The sequence below is a fragment of the Sphaerodactylus townsendi genome, linkage group LG10 (assembly GCF_021028975.2).
Source record: "Sphaerodactylus townsendi isolate TG3544 linkage group LG10, MPM_Stown_v2.3, whole genome shotgun sequence".
NCBI lineage: Eukaryota > Metazoa > Chordata > Lepidosauria > Squamata > Sphaerodactylidae > Sphaerodactylus > Sphaerodactylus townsendi.
The window spans coordinates 1,286,430-1,312,171 of NC_059434.1; the positions used below are offsets into that span (position 1 = coordinate 1,286,430).

At 43.4% G+C, this 25,742-nt stretch overlaps 1 protein-coding gene across 7 annotated transcripts in view; it reads right to left on the bottom strand.

Moving 5' to 3' along the window:
* Window positions 1–25,742, bottom strand: part of ABLIM2 (actin binding LIM protein family member 2) — a 139,415-nt gene that overhangs the window by 44,478 nt on the left and 69,195 nt on the right. For 5 of the 7 annotated variants that reach the window (XR_007245639.1, XM_048509726.1, XM_048509725.1 and 2 more), the window contains 2 exons: window positions 4,060–4,161; window positions 3,650–3,703 (listed from right to left, as the gene is read on the bottom strand). The exons of the other annotated variants lie outside the window; for them this stretch is intronic. Coding sequence is in view for 4 of the 5 variants with exons in the window: in XM_048509726.1 (XP_048365683.1) it covers window positions 3,650–3,703; window positions 4,060–4,161 (156 nt within the window). In the remaining variant the exon portion in view is untranslated. The remainder of the gene's footprint in view (window positions 1–3,649; window positions 3,704–4,059; window positions 4,162–25,742) is intronic. 7 annotated transcript variants of the gene reach the window in all.

The following is a 25,742-nucleotide window of genomic DNA, read 5'->3' on the forward strand; positions in this document are numbered from 1 at the left end:
CTATAACCCCGGCCAACAGGGCGACAGAGTAGAAGATGAGAAACATCCGGCCATTCCAGTAGAACTGGAATGTGTCACCCAGGGAGCCCTTCCCTATAACTGTTCATGAACACTACAGCTGGCACTTCCTGTTCTTGTCAGAAGCATATAGATCTATGTGGGGGTGACCCCACGTGTAGAAGTGATCTGCGAGATAGGATCAGTCTAATGTTGATGAGGAAGGAACTCCCAGCTCAGCAAGTCTGCTGTATACTGGTCTCTCCTGCTATTTGTATTGGGTATTGTGGACAACATGTCAGGATGCTGTTTCGGTTGGCAGGGGGAGCTGTGGGGACTGCATCTTTTGCTTTGAGATATTTGCACCTGCTTATCAACTCTGACCTTGAGGTCCTGCTAGCTGTGTGAAGTTCTGAGAATGGAATTCTGCTACTGTCTGCACCGTCTGGATTCACATGGGGGTAGGGATACACTGGAACATATTATCAACTGTTCTGGCGGGAACTTGTCAGAACAGTCTTTCACTCGGTTAACTCTTCTGATCGTCAATAAAATCCTTGAATGCGTCAAGTGAGTTATTGTCTGAAAAAGGGAGCTTGACACAACACTGCTTGGTGCTGGATTGCCCAGTTCCACAGGTGGGTAGAGGCTGCTTGGCAACACACGGCCTTGCTGAGGTGTTGTCTGTCTCGATCAGGTTTCTATTGCCCAACAGCATCCCAGTGAATGAGACAAGGGCAAACCTTGAAGCTCTGAGCTGTAAAATGCTAATATGGCAGGAGCTCTCTGCTACTGTCCACATGCCTTGGGTATGATGGCCCAACCAGCCAGGGAGGCATCCATGCAGATGTACACATTGTGACATTCTGCTCCAAAAGCTACCCCTTGTAGCAGATTCTCCTGGTGCTGCCACCACTGCAGTGACCTATCGAGTATCAACAGCTGCTTAGAGGGGCTATCCCTGAGGGGGATTGCGGTTACAGAGAAATCAATTTTGCATCAGTCACATAAAGAGAGGTCCAGCAACTGCTGAATGGAACATATGGTTTGGAACTGTTCACCTGGAACTTCTGTACCATAATGGGGGGGGGGGAGGTATGCTCTCGCTGAGAGCAAGTCTAAGATACCCCAATAAGCTTTATTCACTGTGATGGAGAGAGCAAAGACTTGTCATAATTAATGAAGAGGCCTAGATCTCCAAAGTAGCAATGGTGAGATACATTTGTTGTGAGAGCCTCCTTTAATTGTGTTGTAAGAAGCCAATAATCAAGCTAGGGAAGATGGTACAACCCCTAGCTGCCCAAAATGCCACCACTACATCCATGCATTTTGTCAATATCCTCGAGGGCGTGGCAATGCCCAATGGTGTATTCACAGGATTAGCTCCCACATCAAAACCTAAAGTACTGCCTGGAGCCAGTGGCTGCCGAGGCAACGGAGGCTGACGGGGAAGCTGTGCAACGGTGTTTGGGAGAAGGCATCTGTGAGCAACAAGGTGGTCTTTTGGATGAGTGTCAGTCCTGACCCCTTTTCCTCGGATCCAGGGAGCGGCGGTGGTGCTTCAGAACCGACTGAGCCAGGGACACTGAGTGCCTTGGTTCCACAAAACCAGAACTGATCGATCTCCTGGATGGGCTCCTGCCTCTGGGCTGGGATGACAGCCCTTGAGATCTGGATGGAGAGCAGGGGGGGGGAGGGGGGCTGGCATCCCATGATCTCTTGACAGTGGCCTCTTCTTCCCCCCCATGCTAGTCCACTCGCTTCTTCTTTTTTGCTTTCTTAGCTGTAGGTTTGGAAACAGCTCTAGCGAGGGGCAGCAACAAAAAGGCTGAGGTGCCAGCTGGCACCCAGAGGGCAGAAGGGGATGATTTCGCCATTCTTTCCTACCTTGTCTTGCTCTGGGAGTAAGGGACAGGAAGGCCTTACATGTGGATAGAAGGTGGGTTTCACTCACCCTTTGCCAGCTTTGTGCTACAGGTATCACTCTTCCTGAAAAAGAGCAGAGTCCCTCTTTGGTTCGACCATGACTAAAGGCCCAGAACCGGCTCACAACAGAGCGAAAGAAGAACTGAGGGGACACTCACCCCCTTCCCTTGGACACGCTGCTTGGAGGGGGAGCGAGTGCTCTTAAAGCGACAGAACAGAAACAAGCTTTCTACCTCAGAGGCAAGCCTGCGCAAGAGCACTCCCCCAACGCAGAGCTGCACAGAGGAACCATGAAGACGAACAGAATGCTACAAACTCAATTGGCTAACCAGAGAATAGTGACAGCCAGTTTTGTATAGAGGTCCAAGTACTAGATTAGGATCTGGGATGCGCAGGGTTCGAGACTCCAGTATGCCACGGAAGCACCTTGAGTGACTCTGGGCCAGCCTAACCTCCATCACAGGGTTCTTTTGAGAATAAAATGGAGGGAATGGTGTCTACTGCTCTGAACTCTCATCCTGGAAGAAGGGTGGGATATAAATGTAGTAAATAAATATGTAATTTTTGAAATAACTCCTGATCCCTTGCGCCTCTTGCTCTGAAATGTTGCAGGCCTCTTCCCTGGGAACATCTCTGCCTCTCCTGGGAGTTTCACACAAAATTGGCCACAAACAAAAACAGGCTGGACCAGCAGAAGCATTTTTAAATTATTAAATTTGATGCCCTCGTCTCTGAGCACCCCTTGGGATGGAAATGACAGGGATGACTCTCCACAGAGGGACTCAATTCCTATAAATTTCATATGATTCTGCAAATAAATAAAAATGTTGCAATGAACTGAAATTTTCCCTTTGAAACTAACAGGAGACTCTTGGAAAAACTAACCACGACTGAAATAAAGCCTGCCTGACTTGGGCACAAAATGAAACAACCTGTTGAAATGAGGCAATTAAATAAATCAAGCCACCAAGCAATGCCCGTTATATCTTTGTTTTGCACACCTCCACTTCTGTAACTTCTTGTTCTGCGAGGGCTCCTCCCATGCCCAGTTTCCTGTCCCAAGAACTGCAGACCTTTTTTTTATGCCCAGTCTATCTCTGGCATCCTGTGTGCCCAGCTGGTTCTCAGCAAATTTGACTGAGGATGCCAAAGGAGACTTTGGGATCCTGATGGAGCTACTAAGAGAAATCAGAAGATTAAATTACCAAGGAGGTTGGAAATGACCTAACAAGGGCTGACAGAAACATGCCCCAGAGAAGGCTCTGCATATCTTCAGAGAGGGAGCTGACAAATCTCCACACCCACACACACACACACACCCCACAACCTGCTCCTGTGGGTGGATGTGCTGTTGCATCGATGATCCCCTGCTGAATTTTAATGGAAGGTGCTCAACAAGAACTCCTTGTAATCCTTCTGTCAGGCAAGCAGAAAAGGCCCCGATTGAACAGAATGGGAAAGAACAGAGGAGAACACAGATCTTTTGCCCGCGGTAAGTCACACAATGTACAGATGTTGCAAAAAGAATGCAGAATGCAAAGGGTGCAGGACAGATGTTGGGAGTGCTAATAATGCCATGCAGGAGTATAAAAACCTTTCTGCCTGCACATGTCTTACTCCATGGGAACCGTCATACAGTTAAAAGATAACAAAAAGCTGCCACTCATTCACAGGGAAATGATCACATGGATGGGTACATGAAAGGACTGGGGGGAGCAGACTGTACCATGCTGTTTGTAGATAGGGGGCTTCCTATAGATGTTATCTTTTACTCCAGTGTCTGAAGAAAAGGAAAGAAAAAAAGGCCAAAGAGTAAGCAAGAAGCTAAAATATGTCATTTATCTTCAGTTCCCACAACTCCGAATGCAAGTAGAAGCTGCTCACCAAATCACTTTTTAACAATAAAAAGCAATACTAAAAAGAACTTCCTATGGGGCTCCCCAAAGTTTCACTTGTTCCCACTGAGACAACAATTTGATGGCCTACAAATGAGTTGTTAGCTGATGGCAATTAAACTACGTAAACTGAACATAAATACGCAACTAATAGTAGCATTCAAACTTTGGGGGCTTGTTACATTGCTGATCCACCCCACTGATGCATGCACAGATGACAGTAACTGCAATGGATGCCTACCTGGAACATGAAAATGCCTAGGAGCTTGAGGATAGAAAGATGGCGAAGATTTGCTGTCTGAGTACGTGGATAAGCTTGGCGTACTCCGACCACTTTCACTGCCTCCAAGGGGAAAAAGCAAAAAAAACAAAAAGGCAGATAAAAACAAAAAAATGGCAAGCAAAGTAGAGAATTCAAACATGAAAAGTTTTTCATTCGGCTTGTCAATCAGATTTCTGGAACTGTTTTTGGAGACCCAGGCTCCATCTCCACCCTATGGACTGACTCTGTAAGCATCAGCAATACTGCATCGTGCCTCAAATGCCAAATTTATCCAGGTATAGAAAAGAAGTTTTTCGCCTAGAACTGTGAAGCAGAAGGACTTCAAAAGCACAGGACACAACAAATGCCCCGGGAACCCAATCTGTATCCAAACCACAGCAAATGGATCTGGGGCAGAGCATGAAGGGGGCCATGCAAGGCACCACCTCCATTCCCTTTCTAGGAGGAGAAAACTCCTGTTGATAGGAAGAGGCAGGCAAACATAGCTGGGCAACTGCCCACTACACGTGACTGTACAAGTTCTTACATGGTAGAAGATAAACATCTCTGGCCCCAGGTTCATACTTAATATTGGATTAGGGAATCTGCCAGCACTTTAACTCTTCTCATGAACTGAAGTGTTTTTGATCTTAGAATTTTCCTGATTTTTAAAAGAAAATTCAGTGAATTGCACGAGATCACTTCTTTTCGCACACCGCCCCCAACCTGTTTGAGCCAGCTCTTCTCCTCATATCTTGCTTGTACATACACAGCCCATTGAAACCAAACTGTTCATTTATTGTATACAGGCATTGCCTGTGCTTACAAGTCCTCTGCAACCAAGCAAGACACATGGAATCAAATCCAAACAGGCTGACACAACACGCTCCATACAACAACTGTGTTACAAGCACAAAAGGTCAAAAAGTCCATGCACAGCAGTCCACTCAAGCACGTGTGTCCAGTGACAAGCCACATGTTTGTTCACACATTTTAATACACACACACACACACACACACACTTTGTGGGAATGGCTGTCGTTTGTGTGGAGAGTGTTCTTTTTTACTACAGCTATGACTACTGCTGGTAGAATGTAGAAGATCAGCATGCAGATCAGGGTAGCAGCAATCTTAAGCTCAGCCACGGGACTGTCTTACTTATTTCCTTCATTACCTGAGTTTAATCCTTTTATATTAACTGATAAATTTACATTGTGCCACAAGAATTAAAATTCCTGAGAAAAAAGGGATTGCTCCTACAGTCATGAGGAATTGATCCTGTGATTGATGGTAATAATTTAAACTACACACCACTGTCCATGCATCTTTCAGGGAAACTAACCATTTGAATAAAATAGGCCACCTGTAGATAACATTGCTAGTTGCGTTCTGTAACATATTTCCTTAACTAGTAAGGAAACAAACATTTTAACTGCCTTTTCAATTCAACAATGCAATCATATTTCTCGTCCTACCAGAATTACTTATTTTAAAGCATTTATATTCCATATTTCTCAGCTTTCATAGCCCCAAAGGCAGCTAGTAATGTAGCACAGTAATATGTTTTATAACAGCTATCACTACAAAAACAGACAAACCCCCCAGAAGATCATAAAACAATCTGATCCCCCAAGCAGACAATGAAAGGAGTCATGTGCAGGCACTAGGACCCAGGCAGAGCATTCGTGGCAGATGAAGTGACAATTCTGCTTAGTTCTTCTTGTTGAAAGGGGTGTAGGGGAAGCCTGTGCATTCTCTCCAGCTCATATTTCCTGTCTCTGAAACACTGAGTACTTTTGAGGTTCTCGGTAAGTTCTGAAAGCTTTTTATGTTTGCTCTAGCGTGACCTGGATGGCCTAGGCTAACCTGATCTCTTCAAATCTCAGAAGCTAAGCAGGGTTGACCCTGCTTAGCATTTGGACAGTATACAACAGTGGTGGTGAACCTATGGCATGGGTGCCAGAGGTTGCACTCAGAGCCCTCTCTGTGGGCATGCGCAAACAGAGTCACTCCCCCACACACACACACATCTAGGGTGGCCTGGGCCACTGGGGTAGATTATTAGCATTAAACCTAAGACCTAGTTTTGGGGAAGCAGTATAGGTAACCCTGTTAAGCGCTGTTAAACCCCACTGATTTTCATGCGAAGAACTAAAGCTCAATCCTTTACCTGGGAGTAAGCTTGGTTGCTGGCAATGGGGCTTGCTTCTGAGTAAACCCTCCTAGGGTCATGATTCACCCATTGGAAGAGTTGCATGGTTGCTTCAAAGCAAAGCCACCGATTACCACCAAGCTTACTCCCAAGTAATGCACGTCTCAGAGCCAACCATTTTTTCAAAACAAAACCTCAGTATTCAGGTTAAATTGCCATGTTGGCACTTTGTGATAAATAAGTGGGTTTTGGGTTGCAATTTGGGCACTCTATCTTGAAAAGGTTCGCTATCACTGGTATACAACCAACGGAGCCTGGAGTCACTACCCAGAGCAAAACAACTGCAAACCACCTCTATCCATCTCTTGCCTGGAAAATGCTACAGGGATGCCATAACTCGATTGCGACTTGATGACACTTTACAGAAAAAGTGTTCTTTGCATGGTTAGTGTAAATTCTCAAGATTTCTAAGGCACTGCTTCCAATGGAGCCAAGTGTGGTAGCTGCTTTGAAACAACCTGGCTCGCTGGCCTCTTTTGACAGCTGTTGGGTACAGTTTAAATCTCTTCTTGTTCCCACTCTTTCCCGTTTTCAGCAAAATAGCCTGCTAAGGAAAGCTCTGTTGATAATGCTATTGCTAAAACCATAAAGTATTTACTTGTGTGTTAATTTAGGGATACATTTCTCACAAAGCACCCATGAGGGATGTCTTCATAACTGAATTATATGGTAGATACCAAAAATTAATGTCAAGCTTGCTAGGTTTTGCATGTAGTATTCATAGATGTTATTATGCGGAAAGAGTTGTTTTGGGGACAGCTACTTCCCCAACATAGTTACCAACTATGGCTTTGGTCTATAGTAAGGAGGAACAGGAAGCATTCATCAACTACAGCTGCAGAAGCCCAGAAAAGATTCTCCCTAAACAACTTTTTTTTCAGTCTTTTAGCAAGAAAAACTGGGCCTTATGAATAATTTCATATATTCCAAATGTATAGCATAAAAAAGTCTGAGCCCTTCCTCATGTTCTCCAATGGAAAAAATTGGAATCTTAACATAGACTTATTTTTGTATATGTCTACTGCAGGCAGGATGAAGACTGCAAAAACCTGGAGAAAAATCACCCTCCGGCAATAGATGAATGGATGCTTCAGGTAACTGAATATCTACAACTTGACAAGCTATCTACAAAAATAAAAGACCTATCTTGGGAGAAATTCCAGAAAACCTGAGAGGAATATATTCTATATTTAGAAAAGAACAGTAAAGTTAAAATAATTCAAAAGCATGTAATATGATAATATCCAAAAGTGAATTACAAAGTGTTACAAAAGCAGAAAAGTGGTGTTATGAAAGTAACTATTCACCTTGATAAATTAAAACTCCAAACTAATCCGGCCAGGGAAGCATGTAGATGTTAAAAAGCAACAGGGAGAGTATCGCCCCCTGCGATACCCCACAAATCATGGGATGACGCCTGGTGTTCTCTCCCCCCGAAGTTACCTGCCATCCCTGATCTTGGAGAAACGAGGTCAGCCAGCACAAGACTGTCCCACAGATCCTGACCTTGGCGAGGTGGTGGACCAAAATGTCATAATCCACCATATCGAACGCTGCGGTGAGATCCAACAACACTAGCAGCGCTGAACCACCTTGGTCCAAATTGAAGCCGGAGTTTGTCCATGACAGCAACCAGTACTCAGTCCCATGGCCAGCGCGGAAACCGGACTGGAAGGGAACCAAAACTTTCACATCAGCCAGGAACCTCTGGAGCTGATCCGCCACTGCTCGCTCAATTACCTTACCCAGAAACGAAAGATTCGAGACTGGGCAGTAATTGGTCAGATCTAATGGATCCAACTGAGATTTCAGGAGTGGATGGACCACTGCCTCTTTAAGGCGACCAGGAAAAAATCCTTTCTCAAGGGAGCTATTGACAATATTCAAGAGGTAGCCCCAAAGCACCTCCCTGCTGGCTTTCACCAGCCAGGAAGGGCATGGATCAAAAGGACAAGTGGTAGATCTTACAGCCGCCAGAGTCCTGTCCACATCAGTGGGGCCGAGCAGGCTGAAGTGGTCCAAGCAAGGACCAGAAGATGACAAAGGGGTCTCCAGTTCCTTTATTGTATCAATCAAGGCAGGAAGGGCCTGGGGGAGGGACAAGACTTTATCTGCAAAATGGCTCACAAATGCCTCATAGCTAAATGCCAATTCCCTAGACTTGGGACCTACAGAGGAGGTTGTAAGCGTCCAAATAATTGCGTCGGGCTTGAGCTTGCCATAGCAATGGAGGAAGCAAAGTAAACTCTCTTACCCTCCTTCATGGCTCTCTCGTGGGATCTCATAAGCATCCTATATGAGCATTTTGCCCCTTTCTCACAAGCCCACTGTCACACTCGCTCAAGTCGTCTCAGCTCCTGTCTCATCCTTCACAGCTCCTCCTTATATCAGGGAGCGGATCTGGCATGGTGAAGAAGAGGGTGTTTTGGAGCGACAATATCGATTGCTTCAGGGAGTCTGGTTTCCCAGTTCTCTACCAGCATGTCCAGAGTGTTACCAGAGGGTGGGGTTTCCCACAGGATGTCCTGGAACCGCTCAGGGTCCATTAGTCTCTCAGGCGGGCCCAAATACACCCATCACCTAGACATGGGGTCACAGCAGCATCAATTCAGGCCTTTAGAATGTAATGGTCAGACCACAGCACTCTGTCCACAGAGGATAAAACCACATGCACTCCTGCCACGAAGATCAGGTCCAGAGTGTGGCCTCTCTGATGAGTGGGACCCCCAGTGTTAACAAGAGAGAGGCCTAGAGTCGCCATGGATGACACTAGATCAGCCGCTACCAAAGAAGAGGCCAAATTGGCATGGACATTGAAATCACTCAACACAATCAGTTTAACGTGCTGCAACGCCCACCCGGAGATGACCTCAAGGAGCTGCGACAGGCTATCTGCCGGTGCACTAAGCGACTGGTACACGAGCAGAACAGCCAGCCTCTCAAGGGAGTTCCAATGGAGGCCATTCCAATAATCGCTGGGACAGGGGACAACCTAAAGGAGATGGTTTCCCGAACGAGCATCACCACTCCTCCCCCCTGTCCCTGAATCCCAGGCTGATGGACGATCATGGAACCAGTTGGAGTAAGGTCATTGAGGGCAACCGTCTCCCCCTCACTCACCTAGGTTTCCGTGATACATGCAAGGCCAACAGCTGGTTGTACACAGTAGTCTTGGCAGCTTTGTCATTAAAGACCTCGCGTTCATCCATAGAAGCCTCAGAGCAGAGTAAGGAACCCCCACCACACAACCTGGGATAGGCTGCAGGTCAGACAGGGAGTGAGCATATCCGCATCTCACCCTATGTCTCTTATTCGGCCTAGGCCTACCGCTATATCTCCCTCGCCCCAAAATTACTGGGATCCCTGGCCTTCAAAAGGCCTCCTCTTGGGTATGAACAAAAAAAGCCATAGTCACCGAGTACTAAAACCCACTATCTGGTCAGTAACGATAATACAATAAAAACCTAGCCCAGCAACTAACACTAGCACTAATTTCTAATAATTTACTAAATTCAGCCAAAAACAAAATCTAATCTATACTGAACTAGCACTAAACAATGTAACAACCCTACTACTCACACTATATCATAATGGGAGAGAACAATCTGTCACAATCTATACTAACCTAACTAACCCTATCTCCCCCCTCCCCCCATGAGAACGTAAGAACTAGCCTGATGGATCAGACCAGAGTCCATCTAGTCCAGCACTCTGCTACTCGCAGTGGCCCACCAGGTGCCTTTGGGAGCTCACATGCAGGATGTGAAAGCAAGGGCATTCTGCTGCTGCTGCTGCTGCTCCTGAGCATCTGGTCTGCTAAGGCATTTGCAATCTCAGATCAAGGAGGATCAAGATTGGTAGCCATAGATTGACTTCTCCTCCATAAATCTGTCCAAGCCCTTTTTAAAGCTATCCAGGTTAGTGGCCATTACCACCTCCTGTGGCAGCATATTCCAAACACCAATCACACGTTGCATGAAGAAGTGTTTCCTTTTATTAGTCCTAATTCTTCCCCCCAGCATTTTCAATGAATGCCCCCTGGTTCTAGCATTGTGAGAAAGAGAGAAAAATGTATCTCTGTCAACATTTTCTATCCCATGCATAATTTTATAGACTTCAATCATATCCCCCCTCAGACGTCTCCTCTCCAAACTAAAGAGTCCCAAACGCTGCAGCCTCTCCTCATAAGGAAGGTGCTCCAATCCGTCAATCATCCTCGTTGCCCTTCTCTGTACTTTTTGTATCTCTTCGATATCCTTTTTGAGATGTGGCGACCAGAATTGAACACAGTACTCCAAGTGTGGTCGCACCACTGCTTTATACAAGGGCATGACAATCCTTGCAGTTTTATTATCAACTCCTTTCCTAATTATCCCCAGCATAGAGTTTGCCTTTTTCACAGCTGCCATGCATTGAGTTGACATTCCCATGGAACTATCAATTATGACGCCCAAATCCCTTTCCTGGTCTGTGACTGATAGCACTGACCCATGTAGCGTGTATGTGAAGTTTGGATTTTTTGCCCCTATGTGCATCACTTTGCATTTTGCTACATTGAACTGCATTTGCCATTTCTTAGCCCACTCACCTAATTTATCAAGGTCTGCTTGGAGCTCTTCACAATCCTTTGTGGTTCTCACCACCCTACATAATTTGGTATCATCTGCAAACTTGGCCACCACGCTACTCACCCCTACTTCCAGGTCATTTATGAATAAGTTAAAGAGCACTGGTCCCAAAACTGATCCTTGGGGACACCACTCCCTACATCTCTCCATTGTGAGAACTTCCCATTTATACCCACCCTTTGTTTCCTGTTCCTCAACCAGTTTTTAATCCATAGGAGGACTTCCCCTCTTATTCCTTCATTGCTGAGTTTTCTCAACAGTCTCTGGTGAGGAACTTTGTCAAAAGCCTTTTGGAAATCCAAGTAGACAATGTCTACTGGTTCCCCCTTATCCACATGCCTGTTTACACCCTCAAAGAACTCTGTAAAGCAGGACTTGTCTCTGCAAAAGCCATGCTGACTCTTTCTCAGCAGATCTTGCTTTTCTACAGGTTTTATAATTTGATCTTTCATGACAGATTCTACTAATTTAGCAGGAACAGATGTCAAACTGACTGGCCTGTAATTTCCTAGGTCCCCTCTAGATTTTTTCTTAAAGATTGGGGTGACATTGGCCATCTTCCAGTCTTCAGGGATGGAGCCTGATTTCAGGGATCAGTTGCATATTAAAGTGAGAAGATCAGCAATTTCATGCTTGAGCTCTTTGAGAACTCTTGGATGAATGCAATCTGGGCCCGGGGATTTGGTAGCATTTAGTTTATCAATGGCTGCCAGAACTTCTTCCTTGTCTACCACTATCTTCGCTAGTTCCTCGGATTCGCCTCCTAAGAAGCTTGGTTCAGGTGCAGGAATTTTCCTCTCCTCGTCTTGAGTGAAGACAGATGCAAAGAATTCAATCAGCTTCTCTGCAATCTCCCTGTCATCTTTTAGCACACCTTTTGTTCCTTCGTCATCTAATGGGCCTACCGCTTCCCTAGCTGGCTTCCTGCTTTTGATGTACTTGAAGAGCTGTTTGTTGCTGGTCTTGATGTTGGCAGCCATACGTTCCTTATAATCCTTTTTTGCCTCCCTTACAGCTAACTTGCTTCTCTTTTGCCACCATTTGTGTTCCCTCTCATATTCTTCATCAGTCAAACTGGACTTCCATTTTCTAAAAGACATCTTTTTCTGATAATTTCCTCAACCTACCTTGTTAACCATGGTGGCTTTCTTTTGGACTGGGCGCTGCCTTTCCTAACCCGCAGAACACATTCCAGCTGAGCTTTTATTACTGTGTTTTTAAATAACCTCCAAGCATCTTGGACAGTTTTGACTCTCTTGATTTTCCCTTTCAGCTTCCTGCGCACTGTCCCTCTCATCTTTGAGAAATTTCCCTTTCTGAAGGCAAATGTAACTACATTAGTAGTTGTCACTTGTTCGCATGCAAAGATACTGAATCTGACAGAATTGTGGTCGCTGTTCCCTACTGGCTCAACAACACAGACTTCCCACACCAGGTCCTGGGTCCCACATAGAATTAGATCTAGGATCACCTCTCCCCTGGTTGGTTCCACAACCATCTGCTTTAAGCCACAGTCATTTAGCATATCCAGGAATGTTCTCTCCTTACTATGACCTGAACATGCATTTTTCCAGTTTATATGGGGATAGTTAAAATCACCCATTACCACTACATTTTTGCTTTTGTTGGCCTCTCTAATTTTTTTTTCCATCTCAGAATCCTCTTGTGCACTTTGGTCAGGGAGATGATAATATATTCCTAATGTTAAACTATGCTTCACCCCTGGTATTGATATCCACAGTGCTTCTGTAGAGGAATCACCTCCCCCTGCATTGTCTATTTTATGTGACGCTATGCTCTCTTTGATGTAGAGGGCCACACCACCCCCAATCAGCTCTTTCTGGCCCACTCCAATACGCCCTGTCCTATCCTTCCTGTAGAGCCTGTAACCTGGGATAACAGCATCCCACTGGTTCTCCTCATTCCACCATGTCTCTGTGATGCCCACTACATCAATGTCCTCCTTCAAAACACTGTACTCCAGCTCCCCCATTTTAGGTCGAAGGCTTCTACTATTAGCATAGAGACACTTGTATACTCTGTCCCTAACCTGGGATTTATGTGTTTTGCCCTCTAGCCTTTTGTAGACACTATCGCTTATCACATTGCTATGCTCCTTGCTTGTATGTGGTTGATTTAGAAAAACCTCCCTCTCTGTCTGCATCCCCATGGACACTGTATTCCGAACCGAAATCACCTCAGCTCCTGTCAGCTTTCTCCAAAGGATCAGTTTAAAAGCTGTTCTGCCACCTTTTTAATGTTGAGCACCAGCAGCCTGGTTCCTCTTTGGTTAAGATGAAGCCCGTCCCTTTTGTACAGGCCTGCCTTGTCCCAAAAGGTTCCCCAGTTCCTGACAAAGCTGAAACCCTCTGCCTTACACCACCTTCTCATCCACGCATTGAGACCTTGTATCTCCGCTTGCTTAGCTCGCCCTGCGCGTGGAACAGGTAGCATTTCAGAGAATGCCACCTTGGGGGTCCTGGATTTTAACCTGTTTCCTAGCAGCCTAAATTTAGCTTCCAGAACCTCCTGGCTACATTTCCCAATGTCATTGGTGGCAATGTGGACCACAACTGTTGATTCCACTCCAGCACTGTCTAACAGTTTATCTAAATGAAGCATGACATCTGCAACCTTCCCACCAGGCAGGCAAGTCACCATGCGGTCATCACGCCTCTCACAAACCCTCTCTATTCCTAATGATCGAATCACCCACTAAAAGGAGCCCCCCACCGCCCGAGGGGTATCCTCAGTGCAAGAGGATATCTGACCACCAGCTAAGGAAGGGATCCCATCTAAGGGAGCATCTTCCACCGCCTCAGATTGGCACCCTCCGTCCCCAAGACCTTCATTCTCCATGACATCTGAAGAGATGTCACCTTGGGAGTGGGACCCAGCTGTTAGGTCCCTGCAAGCCTCATCTGTCACCCTCTCTGCCTCTCTCAGCTTCTCCTGGTCTGCCACCTTGGCTTCAAGACAACGGACACATTTCCTGAGTGCCAGGAGCTCATTGCAGCAAGGGCATACCCACAACTTCTGTCCTAGTGGTAAATAGTCATACATGTGACACTCAGTGCAAAACACTGGAAAGCCCCCACCCCCCTGCTGGCTTCCTGCCTTCATATCTAATTTTGTTTAGATATTCAAATACTGATTTTAATTAGAAACCCTCTTAAGGTTTCTATACCTTCTACTATCCCTTAAAATATGTTCTTATTTAGTAAAACACCTGCGTGCGCCGTTAAGCACGTGCCGCTGGTTCTAGAGACTAACTGAAAAGATTTAAAAATTTGAAAAGCCCCACCTCTCAGCAGCCCCACCAATCAGCAATCTCAGCAGCCCCCACCAATCAGCAGCCCCAGGATAAGGAGAAAAAAAGAGAAAACCCCTGTTAAAAATACACTGTTTAAAAGATGTGGCTTTGAGAAAAGCCCTCTGAAAAGAAAACCAGAGCTCAATCAGCCCTTTCTGGCTCACTCCTCTTCTCCACTGCTACTCTTCTCTGCTGGTTCCAGAGACCCCGATATACTCTGCTGGTTCTAGGTCCCCCGATACACAACTTAATCTATAACATTTAAAAACTGTTGAGGGGTATGGTATGAAGTGGGGGTTCAATCCCCGGATAGCAGAGTTGCACAATACACACTGGAACACAGTAGGAACGCAGACGCACACAGAAATTCAGCTTCACAGAAGCGGTCCAACTTTATTCAGGTCACAGAATGTTGCTCTCATAGACAAAGTGCTCCGCCAGATGGAGCGAAGACAAGTGTCTCACAATGCTAAGCACAGTGCTGCCTTATACACAGTTTACTAACCAATCACAGTCCTCTTCCAATTAATCCCAGAATGAGGCTGTGTCATGAGGCAACTGTCATTTAGATTTTGATGATCAGACAGTGCTCTGACACCTCTTCCAAAATCTATTACAGTTGACAATCTTTACAACTAGTTACATTCAACACTCTTTACAGTTACTTACATCACCTTTGCATACATTCAGCATTTGCAGTAAATTCAGAAACTTTTGTTTCACTAACTGTTTGTAAGCATATCTGCAACATTACTTTCAGTTGGTACATCCAATGAATTGATATCACCATTTTGTACATGTTGCCTTACACTGTAATTTTTGACTCCTATATATTTACTTCTCACCTTTAAGTTTTCAGTTTCTACCAGCTGTATGGCAGTTTGAGAATCAGTAAATACATTTATGGGAACTTGTACTGTTTCACCCAGTTCAGTAAGTAATGACCGCAGCCATATTAATTCATTAGCAGTTTCTGACATAGCAGCTATTTCGGCCTCACTTGTTGACAGACAAACATTGGTTTGTTTTCTTGAACTCCATGTTATTGGCACGTTAGCATACTTTACAAGATACCCAGTGCAATACTTTCTGTCTTCACTGTCTGCAAAAGAGCTATCAACAATAGCAAGCAGTTGATTGCTGTTTTTATCTGATAACACACACAGACCATCATTTGCTGTTGTTTTCAGGTACTTAATCACTCTCATTGATGCATTCCAATCAGTAACAGCTGGATTATGGACTTGACAACTGAGAGCACTGGCAGCAAAAGCCAGATTAGGTCGTATCCAATTTGCAATATAGAGAACAGTTCCAACAAGACTCCTATACAGCTTAGTTTTGTCACACAGTTCTGGGTCTTGTATTTCTAGGAAATCCATTCGTGTTTGTGTGGGTTTTGCATTTTCCATTCTAGCACTTTTTACTAGATTTGCAATTCTCTTTTTCTGGGTCAGGATGTAACCTTTCTTAGCTATACTCTGTACTTCAATACTCAAATAATTGGTGAGGTTATCTGGATCCCTTATTACAAACGTAGTACCCAGTTGTTTTTTGATAATCTTGATTTGTTTCTCTGTGTTTGCACAAATACCCACATCCACATAAATCAAAATGATTTCTAGATTATTGCTGTGGCCTCTAGTATAGACACACGCATCAGCAATTGTTATCTTAAAGTTCATGGCCTAAGCTTTGAGTCTAAACATGTGTACCAATTCTTCCCTGACTGTTTAAGACCATACAAAGAGTGTTTTAAATGATACACTTGATTAGGTGCATTGGCATCTTCAAAATCTGGTGGTATCCTCATGTACACCTGTTGTTTCAATGTGGCATTAAGATGGGCACATTCAAAATCACAGTGATGCACTATCAAATCTCTCTTACTTGCAATGGTTAAGACAGTTCTTAAAGATTCAGAACGGGCAGTTGGCAAATATGTTTGATCATTAGACAGATCTTTCTGATTATAGCCTTGTGCCACTATCCTTGCCTTGTATAAAACAGATCCATTAGGCATGATTTTCTGTCTATAAACCCATTTTGACCCAACAACAGATTGGTCTTTTGGTAATGATACTTTCTCAAATACATTTTGTTTCACAAGTACGTCATGCTCTTTTTTCATAGCATCTTGCCATTTCATAACCTCTGACTCAGGCAATTGTAACATCTATTTATATGATGCAGGTTCTTGTGTTATTATATTACAAGCATACACATGATCATCAAATCCATATCTTGTAGGAGGAATGCCTTTTGTAGCTCTCTGAGAAACATGTTTAGTTTCTGTCTGTTCCTGTTCCTCCCCTTCTGAAGATGACTCAACTTTTCATCTGAAGATGACTCAACTTTTAGCTGTTTATCTGCTTCAAGCAGCTTGCTCTATCCCTGACTAGAGCTAGGTAGTGCAGCCTGCACTTTAACTCCTTGTTGCTTGGTTAGGGCAGAAACACATCTGAATTGGCATGTATCTTTTCCCAATGCAGATTGTTTTCAAAGTTTGCTGAATGGGATATCAAAACTCCACCAATGTTAGAGCAAAGTGATACGCCTTAGAAGAAGAATCATAGCCAACAAACTTTAATCTTCTCCATTTCTGCTCTCCAGCCATTCTTTGAGCAGGAGGGATCAATACATTGGCATATGATCCAAAGATTCTCATATGAGACAGTTTGGGATTTTTTCCATACAACAGGAAAAATGGGGTTTGCTTTAAACTTTCTGATCACAACCTGTTTAACACATAGGTGGCAGTTTGTACAGCCTTCCCCCCAAAATGCTCTGGCATCTCAGCATCAGTAAGCATGTTTGTTTTTAACTGTTTTATCAAACCTATTTTTCTTTGTGCAATGCCATTCTCCCAGGGAGAAAATGGGGCAGTAAACCTGTGCTGAATACCTTTGTTCTCACGCCACAGTCTGAACTGATTACTGGACCATTCTCCACCCCTGTCAGATTGAAAGCATGCCACTTTATACTCAAATTCTCTTTCAATTTGTTCAACCCGGGCTTTAATCTTGGAGAATGCTTCCCCTTTGGTCTTTAACAGGAATGTATATATATAACGGGAATAGTCATCACACAGAACTAACATATACTTTGCTCCTGATTGACTCTGAGGGAATGGCCCTGCAATATCCATATGCACAATTTTAAAAGGTTTTTCTGACTGTCACTTTGAGTTGTAGAGGGACAAGCTTTTACTTTCACTTTAGCACACACAGCACAGTCCAAATAACATCCACAACTTTTCACATCTAAATTACACATGTTCCTCATTTTAGCAAGAACACGGAAATTAGCATGAGAAAATACACGGTGTTGGAAATGAATGCAGTTTTTGTGTAATGGCTTGTTAGTAACAGTAACCACACATTTCTGCAACAGTAGTAACAGTTAGTAACAGTAGCCACACATCTCTCCCCCTTCTCACTTTGCTTCATTATGCTTTTCTCACTATGCACAGCATTACAAACAGCATTTTCAAGGTAATACAGGCTATTAAACATTTTACCTCTAGCACATACAGAACCATTTTTCTTTATTATACAGTCCTGTCCATCAAATAGAACTTTATATGAATCTTCTGTGAGCTTTGGAACACTCATTAAGCAGAATTCGAATGCAAGAACACACAATACATTGTTGAGTGTCCAATTCAAGGCTGGAACAAATACAGTACCTTGAGACTTCACTGTGGCTAGAGTCCCATTAGCCATAGTAACACGATCCAGTGCTGGGGTACGATGATCCTCAGTAATAAGACTTTCAGCATTCACTATATGCACAGCACACACTGAGTCAATAAGCCAAATGGGTGCTGAATTATTATCTACAAAAGAAACTAAAAAAGCAGGTGCTTTAGGATCATTAACTTTTTGTTTCCTCCGTGTTGCTGCTGGTTTTCAGAGTTGAGGTTTACTCCTACAGCTTTTGGCAAAATGTCCAGACATTCCACATTTGAAGCATTTCCTTGTTGAGCAGATAACAGGAAAAACCGATTCTGCGGCAACCACTGTAGAAGTTTTCTGCTTAGACGAACATGCCAGGAACTCTCTCTGCTTTTCTGCATCCAGCAGCTTAGAGATTACAAAATCCAGAGTGAGTGTTGTATCTGGTAACATCTGTAGACTGGTCACAAAGTTCTCCCATGACTCATCCAAAGAGGAAAGAAGGATAAATGCCTTATGGGTATCCTCAAAAGTCAAACCACGATCTGCCAACTCAGTAAAAATCACACGCAGAGATTGGATATGTGCTAATAAGGACTCACCCGGTTTCAGAAGAGTTCTGTAGAGTTTCCTGGTCAACATTATTTTTACTCCCACGGTCTCTGAAGGCTCTTGATATAGAGCCTTCAGAGATTGCCAGCAACTTTGAGCAGATGGCAAACCTTTAGATGCAGGAGTTGAGACGTCTCCACAGCCAGAAGAATGGACCCACGAGCCTTCTCCTCTGCCTGTACCTTCTCAGGAGTGGGATTCGCAGGGGAGTTGTTTACAGGCGTCCACAAATCTTCCCGCAAGAGATAAGCTTGCATCTGCACACTCAGGGTAGCATAATTCCTCTCATTCAGCCTTGTCACAGGCAAATAGGTTGAGGATGAAGCTATCTGGAACACCAACTCACCTTCAGGACGGTCACACACAGTACCACACAGTCCTTACTCACAAGTAATCCTACTGGCTAGCTGGGCCCATAACCTGTTGAGGGGTATGGTATGAAGTGGGGGTTCAATCCCCGGATAGCAGAGTTGCACAATACACACTGGAACACAGTAGGAACGTAGACGCACACAGCAATTCAGCTTCACAGAAGCGGTCCAACTTTATTCAGGTCACAGAATGTTGCTCTCATAGACAAAGTGCTCCGCCAGATGGAGCGAAGACAAGTGTCTCACAATGCTAAGCACAGTGCTGCCTTATACACAGTTTACTAACCAATCACAGTCCTCTTCCAATTAATCCCAGAATGAGGCTGTCATGAGGCAACTGTCATTTAGATTTTGCTGATCACACAGTGCTCTGACAAAAACCACAACACAGCACACAGGGACTAGGAAGAGAACTCCCACAAGCGGGATGTAAAAGGACCATGAAACCTCAGGAACAGTGTCCACATCTGCTGGTACCCACTGCCGACTCTCTCACAATTGGCACCATCAATGTCTGCTGGGCCAGTGCTCCCTCCCTGACAATTAATTGGCCCAGGAATTTTACGCAGTGTCCACGCTCTGTCAGAGCTCCACTCCAAGGTCTTCAACATCAACACAAGAGTCGCCAGGCCTCTCACCTATCGGAACTCACACTATTAGCAGGCTGCTGCCATTTCTGCTGAATTTGCCCCCATCGCCCTGGCCACTCCTGGGCGTGCCCAGATGCAATCACTAGTTGGCTTCCCGTAGGGCACTAGGCGCGGGTCTCTGCCACTGGCCTCCCTGCCACTCATGGGGCTCTGGATGCAGCCACTGATGTATGAAGGTCTCAATTTGCAGTCAGGCTCGCCCAGCTTCAGCACTCTCACTGCTGGCAAGAAATCTCTGTTTCATCTGTCACCACCATGTGGAAGCCTTTGATGTTTCCAGGGCACACCCAGGCTCCTCAGTCAGTCCTCAGTCAGTCACCACCTGGGGGCCTCTGTCACTGACCCCTCCTCCAATTTCATCTTGTCAGCAATGATAATAGTCTCATCTGCTGTCACCTCAGCCAACCATGGCACGGAGGCCCATCGGCCGCCAAGCTCCGGACACAGCTGCTGCCGCAGCTCAAAGACCCTGGAGCACAGCCACCACCATAGACCACCTGCAACCACCTGGAAGTAGAATGGTAAGAACCCCAACAACCCCAGTCCGCTACAAACATCCCCAGTGCCAGTGACTCATGTAGGTAGTAGAATTAATAAAAACTTTACATTCCTAGGTCTTAAAATCTCCACATTGCCGGAGCCCTGCAGCTAGCAGAAGGGACATAGGTATAGATTTTAGGGGGGGTTGGGGGCATGGCCATGCCCCCACTTGCCCCCGGGGGCATGGCCACGCCTCCCCAAGCCCTGCCCTGGCCTCAGTACTTATAAAAACAGCTCTCCGAGGCCAGGGACAGCAGACTCCCCTGACCTGCCTCCCCCCACCAGCTGGGCTTGCAGCTGGCAGTCCCTTCTGCCCTCCCCTCTGGGCAGAGGTGTAGCTAGGGAAAATGGAGCGCAGTGCAAAATCTGAGTTTTGCACCCCCCCCCCTCTATGGGTGGCTGCTATGAGGCTGGAATTCACCTCCAAACAGCATCACTTTCTTTTTAAAAAATATTTTATTTATGAATATTGCAATAAACAAATAAACAAAGTTTGGGCAGATCACAAAATCATAGTGTATCAATCATTATAAATTTCTTGGTAATTATTATTGATCTGATCCTACCTATAAAACCAACTCTACCTAACATACAATACCTACAAAAATTTATAACAATTACAGCACGTATATTAATAGAATTACACACTAACTTATTACACAAATAACATATAGGGTGACTTCCCTCCATCTCCTAATATTAATTCTAACAGAAGTTGTAATAAGGCAAACAAAACAAAATCTAAGCTCACTTTTACGATTATTCAGTGTAGTTATAATAATATATATATAGCAGTAAGGGGGAGGATATTAATTAACCGGCTTTAACATTATATATATTTCTTATATATAAATCCCACTTTTCCCATTTAGTTACATGTAAATTCGTTGACATATCATTATTTCTGAAGTTAAGATGTTGCGATATTAGGTCTGCCATGCTAAATTCTTGAACTTTATGGACCCAATCTTCAATAGATGGAATTGTTGACATTCTCCAGTTGGATGCCAACAGTATTCTTGCTGCCGTAGTTAAATAGAAAAACAATCTTAAATTATTTGGTGAGAATGACATATTGGTAATGATGGGACTCAGTAGGTAATCTTCCATATTTAGATTAAATTCAAAATTTAACACTTTTTGTATTTGTTTGTGAATTTTCAACCAATTTTTTTCACTCTTTTACAGGTCCACCATGCGTGTACGTAAGTATCACCCTTCTCTCTATACTTCCAACATTCCGGTAAGTAGTTTTTATATATTTTTGATAATTTCTGAGGCGTTAAATACCATTGGTAAAACATTTTTATATTGTTTTCCCTTATTTTTGTGCAAGATGTAAAAGAGTAAACATTTTTCCAATATAATAACCAAGTATCTAATTCAATAGGTCTACCTATAACGTCTGCCCATGTTATCATTTGTTGCTTCACTTGCTCATGGTATGTCTTATGTTGTAATAATAGTTTATATATTTTGCTGATCATTTTATTTGGATTTTTCAATATTATTTGGTCGAATGTGTTTTCTTTCACATCAAAACCCCAGTTCTCTTCATCTTTTTGTAATAACTATATAATTGATTATACGTGTACCATTGGCATCTTTTCATTTATTATAATTAATTCTCTCCTTTTTAATAAATATTCCTCAGCTTCTTTTATAAATATATTTTTGTATCGTATTATTTTTTGTTCAGATATGATGGGTATTAGGTGCAATGCTTCTTCTCTTGAAACCCAACCGGGTATTTTATTGTATAATATATTCTGGTATCTTTGCCATGTTTTTAGTAGATTTTTCCTGATAAAATGGGCTTTGTTTACTGTAGTGTTACTAGGTTTTTTAGAGTGATTAGGCCAAAATTGATCATGCCACCCCATGGGCATCCCATAACCTTCCAAATTTAAAAGGTCATAACATAACACAACAACCACCTTTATTTGGCATTTAAAAATAGGTTCTAGAGCAGGGGTAGGGAACCTGCAGCTCTCCAGATGTTCTGGAACTACAATTCCCATCAGCCCCTACCAGCATGGCCAATTGGCCATGCTGACAGAGGCTGATGGGAATTGTAGTTCCTGAACATCTGGAGAGCCGCAGGTTCCCTACCCCTGTTCTAGAGCATTGCCAGACATTTTTGAAATACAAATCAAGAGTACATTCAAAGCGCAGACAGGAAGACTATATAGCAGTATACATTACTTAGAAAGTTCGGTCACTTGTAAAATAAATTTTGCTACTTTTTCCAAGAGTATGACATCTGTGTTGTTTAACAGAAGCTCCACAACAGAACAGTCAGAGTCACTTTCAGATTTGTCTTGGGCCAGCCTGGGAGAGAAATTCCTAATGCCCACATATCTCGGACAGTTGAGTATAATGTGAGCAGGAGTCTCCACTTGATTTTTACAGTGTGGACAAACCCGATCCTAAAGAGGTATGGATAAGTAGCGACCCTTTGTAATGGCCGATGGGAAGGTATTGGATCTGGCCCTTGTGATAATCCATCTCTGTTGGGGTTCAGTTAATAATTCAAGATATTTGGCTACGTGCCCCTGTTCCGGTATTATTCCGACAGAGAGGGGCGAGGATGATTTGTTTGCTTGCCCCAACAAGATATGATATTCCTGTTCTAGAAGTTTACTTTTCAAGGTTTGGAAAATTTCTCTGGGTGTCAGCATACAGAGATCTTCCAGTAATAAACCTATTGAGTAAATTTTTGATTTGAGAAGTTGATACCATTCGGAGGCAAATAGGTCTGGGCGCGCTGTGTATATTAAACTGCACACATCAGAGTTAAAACAGAATTTGATCCAATACTTGAATGTATTCAGCCATGCTCTTGTTTCAAGTAGGTTCTGACCAGTTTCTAAGCATAGTACACCATATGGTACAGAGTGTGGTAATCCGAGTATTTTATAGAGGAAGCCAGATTGTATTCTTTCAACAGAATTGTTCCATGCAGTTATCCATAAGGGAACTCCATAGAGAAGTTGCTGAACTACCTTGGAGTTGAAAACCTTTAGAGATGCTGGGACATATCCCCTTCCCCTGGTGTGAAAAAACTTTACCACTGCTGAAGCAGTGTGATAACTTCCTTTTACAGCAATATCTCTATGTCTGGCCCATGTGGCTTTATGATGGAAGGTTAGGCCTAGATATTTAAAGGACTTGGAGTGTTCGACCTTAACCCCATTAATAAGCCATCTAGAAGGCTTAAATACATTAGAAAAGATGACAATTTTTGATTTTTCTGGGTTTAAGGACAGGAAGTTAGATGTACAGTACTCCATAGTTTTTCTAAGGAGCCTTTTAAGGGACACTTGAGATCTAGAGATCAGTATCACGTCATCAGCATAAAGTAGGAGTGGTACGGGTTTGTTTGAAAGAACTGGGCTGTGTGCATTAACATCTGACAACACTTGTACCAAATCATTAATGAATAAGTTAAACAAGACTGGGGCCAATACACAGCCTTGCTTAACACCTGTCATGATGGGAATCTTAGGAGTTAGGTCTCCAGAGTTTGTACATTTTATCTGGCAGGTTGTGTTTGAATAGAGAGATTTAATAAGTAGTAATAATTTAACGTCGATCCCCATCTCTGTTAACTTAAGCCACAGCAAGTCTCTTACAACTGAATCAAAGGCACTTTTCAGGTCCAGAAAGGAAGCAAAGATCTTAGCTCGCCCCCTTGTTTTGTATTTTTAATAACAGGAGGTTAAGGATCAGACAATGATCAAGTGTAGAGCAACCTTTTTAAAATCCTATTTGCTTGAGGTAAAGAATTTTTCCATCATTGATCCAGGTACATAGCCTATTTAACAGATGTTTGGTATAAAGTTTACCTGAGACAGATAAAAGGCTGATGGGTCTGTAATTAGCTGGTGACATATGGTCACCCTTTTTGAATATTGGTGTTATTATTGCATTTACCCAAGACCCCGGGATAGTACCTGACCTATCAACCAAAGTAAACAGAGCGGCCAGAAGGGGGGCCCACCAGTCCGGAAATGCTTTGTAAAAATCTGGGAGCATTAGATCCGGGCCAGGTGATTTATACAGTTTCAACTGAGCAATTAATAGTCTGATTTCTGAGACTGAGACTGCGGGCCAGGGAGCCACCTGACTGAGAGGTGTCAGGTCATTCTGCAAGGCCGATTCATTGTCTCCTTTAAATAGACTTTGAAAATATATAAACCAGTTCTGGGGGTTAATATTAGACATTAAAAAGGTTGACGTGCACATGGCTCCAGCAACTAATGACCAGAACACTCTTGTGTTGTTACTCCTTGAAGCTTGTATTAGAGCGTCCCATAGGGATTCGGTGGTCTTTAGTTTGTTTTCACGAAGCAGTTGCATTAGCCGGGACCTGAGAGAAAAATATTCTCGAGGTAAGGTTGCTGCTTTGCTGCTTTTAAAGGTATTGTAGATTTTTCTGATCTGATTTTTCACCATTTTACATTCCTTATTGAACTCCTTGTTCAGAAATTTGTCAGAAGGAGGTTCATTGGGACTTGAGTAACTTGCAACTTCATCTGTGATGGTTTCCAAGAGTGCCTCATATTGTTCTAAAAATTGGGTTGGTGATGTTGTTGCTATTAAGTCTTGCCTGGCTTTAGTTAGGGGGGGAGAAGAAAGAAACTCTTCAAATTTCCTTTCAGTGGCCCTATTCCAAATAATTCTTGGAGCTCTAGTTAAGCGTAAGCTATGAGAGCTAAAATTAAGAGCTGCCTTTTTCAGAAAAAGCACAAGTGGCATGTGATCGCTCCAAACCTGACAGTCCACTTGAAAGCTCTCGACCTGTTCAAAACTTGCTTGAGAGGCTAGTATGTAATCGATGGTACTATTACATGGGTATAGTCACCTGAGGTTGCATATTGGGTTAAGCCATTTAAGTGTATTAAGCCAAAGTGGGAGCAAAATTTCACAAAGTCTACCCCCGCCACATTAGTCAGATTGTCTTTTGATTTATCTGGTTAAGGAAAAATACCATGGGCAGTTCTCTGTGTCTATCCCTACCAACTTCTGGAGGCACTGCTCATCTTTACCAACCCTGGCATTAAGTTTGTAATGGCTTGTCTTCTTTCTCTAACTACTTTCGGGTTTTTGAACATCCAATCTTTACATTTCCAAATAGGTCACTGTCTTTTAGTTTCTAGATTCCATTTCATAGGATTATGGTCAGAAAGTTGCCTATTTTGTATTTCTATTTTGTTAGTTTGGTTTAGTAGGTTACTCGAGGCCCAGATCATATCTATTCTTGAGTGGCTCTGGTGCCTGTTAAGAGTAAAAAGTAAATTCCTTGGTATTTGGTTGTTTGTCACGCCACACATCGTGAATAGGGAGAAGTTCAGTCATTTGAAAAAAGAAGTTGGAAGCTTACCCAGGTTATATGTTGTTTTAGTCTTTGTAGTCTTAACTACATACATAGTTAAAGCATTTCTTACATAGTCTATTCCTCCTCTTGTAGAAGATCTTGTGTATTCTTCTCAAGAAATTATTGAGCTTTGCTAGTGGTATTTATGTTGTAGTTTTTCCCTTTAAGCTCAAAAATGACCCCTTCCAATTGGGCCCATCGAAAGATAATGTTATTGTCTCTGAGTATTTTTGTTATTTTCGCATAGTTTTTTCTTTTTCTTAGGTTACGATGCGGTAC